The 10000-nt window shown below is 53.9% G+C and overlaps 1 protein-coding gene across 1 annotated transcript in view; it reads right to left on the bottom strand.

The window, feature by feature from the left end:
- Positions 1 to 10000, bottom strand: part of LOC143290298 (uncharacterized) — a 138549-nt gene that overhangs the window by 20103 nt on the left and 108446 nt on the right. The window contains exon 3 of the mRNA XM_076599648.1: positions 3170 to 6530. Within this exon, the coding sequence (XP_076455763.1) occupies positions 3170 to 6530 (3361 nt within the window). The remainder of the gene's footprint in view (positions 1 to 3169; positions 6531 to 10000) is intronic.

Here is a 10000-nt window from a genome sequence, read left to right as displayed (position 1 = left end):
AGATACACGTATGATACTGGTTTCTCCACTGCAATGGGGAATTCATTTACAGCTTGGTCTCTTATGAAGAACAGTGACTTTCAAACTTGGAGTTGGAGGCAAGACTGCACTGGCTCGTAGTGATGCAGTCTTGGCGGCAAGTGGGGGTCTTTGGGAACCATCCCAACGCCTACTGTCCTAAAGCTCCCTTGGCCGAGAGAATGGGAATGTAACTTGGGCAAGACACTCTGCACTTTATCATATTCCAGCCCAGATACTCAGGACGGTAGTTGCCTCCTCTGCTGTTCTGATGGTCATAGTGAGATATGACTATCGTACAAAACGCCGCAAAGTCAGGCAGTCAGGAAATCACAAGTGAATGTCATGTATGAATGCATGGATTCATGAATAAACTTGACTTTAAGTTAACGAAAGGGACTTAAAAAATGTTCAATTTGGTTGCATGTTCACTGACTCAACAACCCAGGAACACACAGCCTACAAACAGCGAGAAACAACCGAATGCCCCGCACAGTATGACTTTGGCTAACATCGGAAAACACTGCTTTGTATTTCTATACCTTTAAATCAGAATCGGTTAGGTGCTGGACTTCTCATCCAGCGTACACTCGTGACCAGAGTTCGAGTCCCCGTTTGGGGGATGGTTTTGTGGAAGGCAGTTTCTCCGATTTTACTTACAGCTACTCCACCCAGATATGAATGAGTACCCTTCCCGACTTCGGTTTCTGAAGGTGAAAACGTTGGAAGGAGAGGACTGGGCCCCGCCTTTCTATGCTGTGCCGGGACATAGTGGACATGAATTCATTGACCCCAAGGCCTAAAAGGCTATGGGATCTTTAACCTTCTGCCCCCCCCCCCCACCCCCACCCCCTTTTTTGAGCTATCAACGGTTTGCTGAATAACTGGCAGTTGTAATTCTGATTTGTATAAAGAATTAAAACAACAACAACTACTTTCAAATCATAGGTACTCTATTATACTTTACTTTTTCCAATCACATGCTCACCCTTCACATGTTCTCCGATTAACCATGTTTCATTTTCAATCTTACCCAGGGAATGTTAGACATTATTTCTGCGTAATGAGTGTGGATTTGAGCCATTCCCATTGCTTCTATAGTCCAGTAATAGCCTTTGCAGTGTTCATTAACCTTTCCACTTTGAGAGAGGCTAACCTAAATAGGTTGCTCAGTGTGCTCTTTTTCGCTCTTACTAAAACAATGTAGTTAAATACAACTGGTTTCTGTACTGCTTTAATTTCCAGCCATGGCTCTGGAATTTTACAGCACCACCACCCCTCCACCCCTCTACCACATGAACTCAATTTCAAAACAGCACATGTTCACTCTGCTGCTTCCATTTTCAAACTGAACATGACAGCATGGGGGGGAAACTGGAAAGCGTGGAAGTGCCAGTGTTATTTCCTGTACACGTTCAACAGTGCCAGCCACCCCCCCCCCCACCCCCCCCCCAAAAAAAACCCGTACCAGGCATGGCTAATAATTCACCGCACACTGTCTCTGTTTCTCGATGTTCTCTCTCTCTCTCTCTCTCTCCCCCAACCTCTTTCCATGATCTCTCTCTCTTTCCATGATTCTCACTCTCCCTCCCTACCTCTTTCCGTGATCTCTCTTTCTCTCTCCCCCTCTTTCTATGATATCTCTCTCTCCCTCCCTACCTCTTTCCATGATCTCTCTCTCTTTCCTCTCGCTCTTCCATGATTCTCTCTCTCCCTCCCTACCTCTTTCCACGAGCTCTCTCGCTTTCTCTCTCCCCTCTTCCATGATCTGACCTCTCTCTCTCTCCTCCTCTTTACCATGAGTCTCTCTCTCTCCCCCTCTCTCCATAACTCTCTCTCCCCCTCTCTCCATCTTTCCAATGATCTCTCTCTCTCTCCCTCCCCTCCAGAATCCTCTCTCTCCCCGCTCTCCATCTTTCCTGATCTTCTCTCTCTCCTCTCCTCCATAACCTCTCTCTCCCCTCTCTCCATCTTTCCATGATCTCTCTCTCTCTCTCCCTCTCTCCATAACCCTCTCTCTCCCCCTCTCTCAATCTTTCCATGATCTCTCTCTCTCTCCCTCCCTCCATAACCTCTCTCTCCCCCTCTCTCCATCTTTCCATGATCTCTCTCTCTCTCCCCTCCCTCCATAACCTCTCTCTCCCCCTCTCTCCATCTTTCCATGATCTCTCTCTCTCTCTCTCCCTCCCTCCATAACCTCTCTCTCCCCCTCTCTCCATCTTTCCATGATCTCTCTCTCTCCTCCCTCCCTCCATAACCTCTCTCTCCCCCTCTCTCCATCTTTCCATGATTCTCCCTCTCTCTCTCTCCCTCCCACCCTCTTTCCATGAGTTCTCTTCCCTCCCTCCCTTACCCCCCCCCCCACTCCCTCCCTCTCTCTCCACAGACACGTGCGCTCACTTTTCCCCTTCCTCCATCTCCCCATCCCTCCTGTTCCTAGTTCGTTGCACTCGTGACGCAGAGTTGCCCCGGTTCACAATAGCTGGGGCATTCCGTTTGTATGAAACCCACTGCTTCCCTCCCTCCCTCCCTCCTTCCTTCCTTCCTTCCGCCCTTCCTTCTCACCCCGCTTTCTATCGTCGACCTGATTTTCAACAGTCCTGAGCTTATTAGTTCATATATATATATATATATATATATATATATATATATATCGTGCATTTACACAGCTTGCTTTTCCATGTCCTTATTTATTCTCTGCGTTGTTGGGGAACGAGTTTCATTTCTGGTCGCAACGCTGAAGAAAACACGTGCACGCACAGAACAAACACAGAGTTAGAAAGCACGCATGAACGATTTCACGTGGTTCCACAAACACATGGTATTACTATCACTGTTAGCAATCTGAGCGCCCATATATGCACACAGACATGCAAGCACAAACGCACAACACACACACAAATACACACACACACACACACATATATATATATATATATATATATATATATCTGTGTGTGTGTGTGTGTGTACATACAAACAACACACACGAACACAGACTCCGGCACACACACACACACACGCACACACACGCACACACACACACACACACACAGTGCGCACATCTCGCGCGCACACACACACACACGGACACACACACACGTCCACAACCCCCCACCTACCCACAAATAGACAGACAGCAGAAACTCACCCAGAAGACTACTATGGGCCAGACGCAGACTGTCCATCAAAACGCTCTCCACGGAGAAGTTGCTCTGGTAGTTGCCCGACGGCGGGTTCCTGTGCAGGAAGTTCTGCAGCAGCTTCTCGAAGTCCTGCGGCAGGAGGCTGAGCAGCTGCTGGTAGTGGAACTTGGGGTCCTCAAAGTTCATGCCCGCGATCACCAGGTCGCGCAGCAGCGGGTAGAGCGGGTGCGAGCGGTAGGCCGAGTTGCCCTCGTCCATGATGAGGTGCTGGATGAACTTCTGCTGGGAGGAAAACATCTTGGAGCCGGGGCCCCCGGCAGCACGCAGCTTGCAGCCCGGACAGTTGGCGTTGCCGGCGCAAGGGCCCGGGTGGGGGTGAGGGGGGCCCATGGGGCCCATAGGGGGCTGCATGGGGTGCTGGTGGGGGTGGGGGGAGGCCTGCTGCTGCTGCTGCTGCGGGTGCATGGGGTGGTGGGGCTTCATCTGGTGGGGGCCGCCCCCCATGGCGGAGGGGTCCGGGGGCAGGCCGTGCGGGGAGGCGGGGGGAGGGCCGGACCACCCCGGGGGGCAGGCCCCAGCCGCGGCCGGCGACATCATCCCCCCGGCCATGGGCCCCCCCGGGGGACCTTGAGGGGGGAACATCTGGCCCTCCATGCCGCTCGGCCCCGGCCGCACCCCGCCCATGGCATAGTCGTAGCCCGGGGGGACAGATCCGAACCCTGCTCCTTGCATGGGTCCTCCCACCCTCTGCTGGCCCCGCGGCATGCAGGGCGTGGACATGGAGGAGGGCTGGAAGGCGTGGGCTGGGGGTGGAGGGGGCATGTCGCCGCACATGGCCTGCTGGGCCATGCCCATACTCATGTTCATGCCCTGCTGCTGCTGCTGCCCTTGTCCGTTCATGCCCATCCCCATGCCCATGCTTGGCGGGTACCCACCCGGCATCCCCATCGACCCACCCTGTGGTGGACCCATGGGCATGACGCAGCTGCTGAAGGTCTGCGAACCGTCCCCACCAGCCATCTGCTGTTGCTGCATCATCGACTGTTGCTGCATCTGCTGCTGCTGCTGCATTTGATGCTGCTGTTGCATCTGCATCATTTCACTAGACATCGCGCCTTGTTGGTGTTGTTGTTGTTGCTGCTGTTGCTGTTGCTGCTGCTGTGCTGCTCTCATGTGGTTGACGGGCATGCTGTAGCCGGTACCAGGGGGAACGCTGCTGGGGTAGCCCCCTCCTTGCCCCCCATAGTCCATGCCTGGGGAGGAATCCATGCGCATCATGTTCTGGTTATTGTCCATGTAAAACGCACCGTCTCCGCCCACTGCCTTGCCTGGGGCCTGACCCGAGGCTGAGGGGTAGTCGAAGGGTTGCATAGATCCGGCGGCAGCGGCGGCGGTGGCGCCCCCTACCCCCATGTCCTCCGGACTGGAGCGGCTGTTCTGGGGGTTCAAGGCACAACTGGAGCGGTTGGAGAAGTCGTAGCCGCCAGAGGTGGGCGAGGCCACGCTCATGGCGGAGTTGCTAGGCACTGTGTAAGGCGCCACGCCCGGCTTGGAGCCGTGGTGGTGTCGGGTCATGATCTTTCTCGAGTTGGGCTGCGAGCCGTCCACATCGAAGGCACAGTCTGTCGGGGACTGGTTGCTGGAGAAGCGGGCGTACCCTTGCATGTCCATAGGCCCAGACGAAGGGGTCTGGGTCATGGCGTCGGGGGAACCCTGGTTGGGCAGGTCCGCGAAGTGCACCGACTTCTGCCGAGCCGCCACCAGGCTGGGAGGGGGAGGAGGAGCCTGGGACTTGCCCGAGGCTGCTACTGCCGAGGGGTCCGCGGGCATCATGGTGGACAGGGAGGACATGGAGGACAGAGAGCTCATGGAGGACATGGACGAGGCCGTCAGCCCTGGGGACGGCGCGGAGCTCGACGTCCCGTTGCCTGCAGACTCGTTGGAGAAATATCCCTGGTCCAAGGGAGAGTCCATGCGGTTCGGGCCCTGCATGGGGTAGCCGTACCCGGCCTTGCCCATGCCCATGCCCGGGTGCGGGTGGGCGGGCGGATGTCCGGCCATGGCCCCACCTGGCGCCCCCCACCTCATCTGGGGGAAGTGTTTGACGTTCACATTGGGCGGGGGCAGCTTTCCGAACTTATGGAAGCTGGAGTCTTTGACAGCCATGTGCTGAGCCATGCCCGGGTACGGGTGCACGTCTGTCTGCTGTGGGTGGTGGGAGTAGTGGTGCTGGCTGTGGTGCTGCTGGTGGGGGTGGTGCTGCTGCTGTTGTTGCTGTGGTGGTGGTAAGGTGGAGGCGATCTGCATGCTGCCCTCCGACCCCCGCCGTGCGTGGTCGCACGAGCTGAACTGCTGGGGGTTGGGGGAGTAGCACTGAGTCCGTGGCACGTTCTCCGCGGAGGGGGCCTTGCCCAGGAAGTTACTGGCCGCGCCACTACTGCTGCAGCTGCTGCTGCTCTGGGACCCCGCGTCCACCTCCTCCTTCACGTGCGGCACGGGCGACGTCTGAGACTTGACCCCCACCCCCTTTCCCCCGGGCTGACTGCTGGGGGGCAGCCCCCCTCCCTGGGGGCACGACAGCGACCGTCGGGGGGTGGGGGGAGTGTGGGGCATCTTGAACACCTGCCCGGCGCCGCTGCTGTGCGGGGACTGGGGCGGGGGGCAGGAGGCGGTGGTTGGGGGCTGGGAGGGGCTGGCGGTGGTTTCCTTCGCCGGGGTGGTGGAGGTGGCGGGAAGGGCGGTGGGCTGGTTGAGGTCGCCGACACCGCCGCCGCCGAGGTGGATCCGCTTGGTGGCGGGGCTGCTGGAGCCGCTGGACACGGCTGTGGCCGACCCCCCACCACCACCTCCACAACCACCTGCCACCGACGACCCCGGCACGGGCACCACGGGGCTGGGCATGTGATGACTCAACCAGTCCGATCCGCCCACTGCTCCGCCCAGCCCCCCGCTGGGGCCCGGCCCGTAGCCGCACCCGCTGCCGCTGCTGTTGGAGGGCGTGGAGATGTTGGAGGAGGCGGCGCTGACGTTGCCGCCCCCTCCCCCTCCCGCCCCGCTCCCGCTGCTTCCGCCGGAACTTGAAGGGAGGTTACCCTGGCTGTGCAGGATGCCCTCGGGGGTCATGTAGGCCTGAGGGTCCACGTCCTGCTCCATGAGGAACTCAACGAAGTCCAGTTCCATGTGGTCCTTCATGCCAATGTCCTCGCAGATCTCGTCCAGCAGCTCGTTGGGGAGCCGCTCCGTGGGCCCGCTACACGCCCCGGGGGTCGGCGAGGCGGGCGTGGTGGGCGAGCCCATGTCCTCTCCGTCCATGGCGGAGTGCGAACCGCCGGTGGGGGATCGGGGCACATCCCGGTACTCGATGAGCTGTGACAGCCAGAAAGACAACGTGCTCTTCAGTATTGGAACATTACTGTGTGGCATGGAACGTCATTGTGTGACACTGGCAACGTGCTCGTCAGTACTGGAACGTCATCGTGTGGCGTCAATAACGTGTTCGTCAGTATTGGAACGTCATCGTGTGGCGTCAACAACATATTCGTCAGTATTGGAACGTCATTGTGTGGCGTCAACAACATATTCGTCAGTACTGGAACGTCATTGTGTGGCGTCAACAACTTTTTCGTCAGTATTGGAACGTCATTGTGTGGCGTCAACAACTTTTTCGTCAGTATTGGAACGTCATCGTGTGGCGTCAACAACGTGGTCGTCAGTACTGGTACGTCATAGTGTGGCGTCAACTACGTGTTCGTCAGTACTGGAACGTCATCGTGTGGCGTCAACAACGTGTTCGTCAGTATTGGAACGTGATCGTGTAGCGTCAACTACGTGTTCGTCAGTATTGGAACGGATACTGCGTAACGTAAACAACGTGGTCGTCAGTATTGGCACGTCATCGTGTGGCAACAACGTGTTCGTCAGTATTGGAACGTTATCGTGTAGCGTCAACTACGTGTTCGTCAGTATTGGAACGGATACTGCGTAGCGTCAACAACGTGCTCGTCAGTATTGGAACGTCATCGCGTGGCGTCAACAACGTGTTCGTCAGAATTGGAACATCATCGTGTGGCGTCAACAACGTGTTCGTCAGAATTGGAACATCATCGTGTGGCGTCAACAACGTGTTCGTTGTTCGTCAGTATTGGAACGTCAGCGTGTGGCGTCAACAACTTGTTCATCAGTACTGGAACGTCATCGTGTGGCGTCAACAACGTGTTCGTCAGTTTTGGAACGTCATCGTGTGACGTCAACAACGTGTTCGTCAGTATTGGAACGTCATCGTGTGGCGTCAACAACGTGTTCGTCAGTATTGGAACGTCATCGTGTGACATAGAAGGTCATCGTGTGGCATCAACTACGTGTTCGTCAGTACTGGAACACACTCAGTACTGGAACACATACAACATTACTGATCAACAAAGTTTTCGTCAGAACGGCACCGTCACAACGCGTCATTTATATCAGTGGATTTTTCTGCGGGATTTTGCTACCGCCAACCCTTTTGTTGCAGTGTTTTTGCTGTTGCTGTTGTTTTAACAAGCTCTTAGTGCATGTTGCACATGGGGACCTCGGTTTATCGTCTCATCCGAATGACTAAAATCCATGACCACCACTCTTCATTCTTCTTCATTCGGTCTCATTTCCAGCCCATCTCAATCAATCTCTAATCCCAAGTACTAGCAATATAATGCTTTGCATTTTCTTCAAATTACGTTGTTTGAGTGCTCAGCAGTTGGACGCAAAAACAACAACAAAAAAACAAAACAACGCACCAACAAACAACGAACAACAACAACAAAAAAACAAACAAACAAGAAAATACACAACAAAAACATATATCGGTAGGTTTTCGTGCACCCTTTTCTCGCCGTCGTAAATCCCCCCCCCCCCTCTCTCTCTCTTCCTCTCCCTTCCTCCCGAAGTCTTCCCCACCCAAAACACACCAAGCCCGCCCGCTTGGGGGCGCCCTCACCCCCCCAACCCCCGTCCCCCCTATCACCCATGCCCCCAATTCCACACAGATACTAAAGAGGCCCACAGACAGACACAGACAGACAGACACACGGCTAAAGCAGGCCGACATCAGCACTGACTCCTGACACTACTGTCAAGGTGATAAGGACAGACAGGTGCGGAGAGGAACTGAACAGACCAAGAACACACGCACCAACACACACACACACGCACGCACACATACACACACAAAACAAAAGAAAGAAAAAACAACAACAAAACACACACAAATAAAACAGCTATGACAACCCTGGTTTTTTGGTTTTGTTTTTGTTTTGTTTTTGTTTTGTGTGTGTGTGTGTGTGTGTGTGTGTGTCTGTGTGTGTCTGTGTGTGTGAGAGAGAGAGAGAGAGAGGAGGGAGGGACACACACACACACACACATATATATATATATATATATATATATATATAGAGAGAGAGAGAGAGAGAGAGAGAGAGAGTGTGTGTGTGTGTCTGTGTGTGTGTGTGTGTGGAGGTGAGGACACTACTATCACCAGGCAGGCACAGGCACCACGTGTCAACGACCACCATCTCCCTCACCCACACTATCACCACAACCTCAGTGTGTGTGTGTGTGTGTGTGTGTGTGTGTGTGTGTGTGTGTGTGTGTGTGTGTGTGTGTGTGTGTGTAAATACGCTGTGAGTGCGCGCGTGCGTACGTGCGTGCGTTAAGCGTGTTCCCATCCACCCCGTCTTCGTCAAATGCCAAAACGTCTTTCCCCTGTACCTGTTTGCTCCCTCTTAAAGGCCAAAGCCATTGGGTACCATTCTCATTCATTCTGCATGTCGTATCTCCCCTTTCCCCATCCCTCTTCCATCATCACCCCACCCCCCACCCCGCCCCCCGTCCTCCACTCTCTCTTTCTCTACTCACCGCACGCGCGAGCGTGGGTGTTTTGTCTCACGGAACTATGGGTATAATGGATACAAAGGAGACACAAACGGAGCAAGTGACAGAAAGCGAGGAGGAGAAAGAGCGCAAATGAGGAGAAAGGATGAAAACGTGAAGAAGAACGCAGATGATGATGATTATGAGGAGGTGGAGGAAGAGGAGGGGAAGAATGGGACGGGCAAAGGAGGAAAAAGGAGCATACAAAAGGCGTATAAGGTTCGATTATAAAACAACAACAAGAAACAAACCAAAAAAGGAATGGAAAACAAATATTCAGGATAACAAAAAGCGACCCCCAGAAAAGAAGAAGAAGAAGAAGAAAAAAACAACAACAAAAAACAAACCCAACCTTTGGCGAAGTTCAGCTTGAATAAATCAGCTTGAATAAATCATTCGGTTGTATGACTGGGTAAATACATTTCAGATGAGATCTGCACTTCCATCCTCTTTATCTTAAAACGGCCCCCTGCGCCCCCTCTCCCGCCCTCCCTTCACAAACCACCCCCCTGCCCACTACACACACACACACATAAAGAGGTAGTAGAGGGACTGAATAGGCCAATCGAATGTCTGAAATAATTTGTAAACGAAAGGGAAAAGGAAGCGGGTTGGGGGTGGGGGAGCGTGTGGCGTTACACGTTAATGTTTTCTTCACCCCCCCCCCCTCCCTCCCACACCCTCCTCGCCAATCTCCTTCACTTTTTATTTATTTATTTATTCCCCTTTAGTTTCTGACAAAGACAATGAAAAAACAACAACAAAAACAAACAAACAAACAAATAAATAAATACACACACACACACACACACACACACACACACACAAAACAACAACAACAACAACAAAAAAAAAAAAAAACATGGAGAGAAGAAAAGAAACTAGGCCCTGCTTGCTTGCAGCATCATGAGTAGGCTTAGCCGATGCTTGCC

This window comes from Babylonia areolata, chromosome 15 (assembly GCF_041734735.1).
Source record: "Babylonia areolata isolate BAREFJ2019XMU chromosome 15, ASM4173473v1, whole genome shotgun sequence".
Taxonomy (NCBI): domain Eukaryota; kingdom Metazoa; phylum Mollusca; class Gastropoda; order Neogastropoda; family Buccinidae; genus Babylonia; species Babylonia areolata.
The sequence above is the reverse complement of the archived record's forward strand: the minus strand, read 5'-3'. Positions and strand labels throughout refer to the sequence as shown.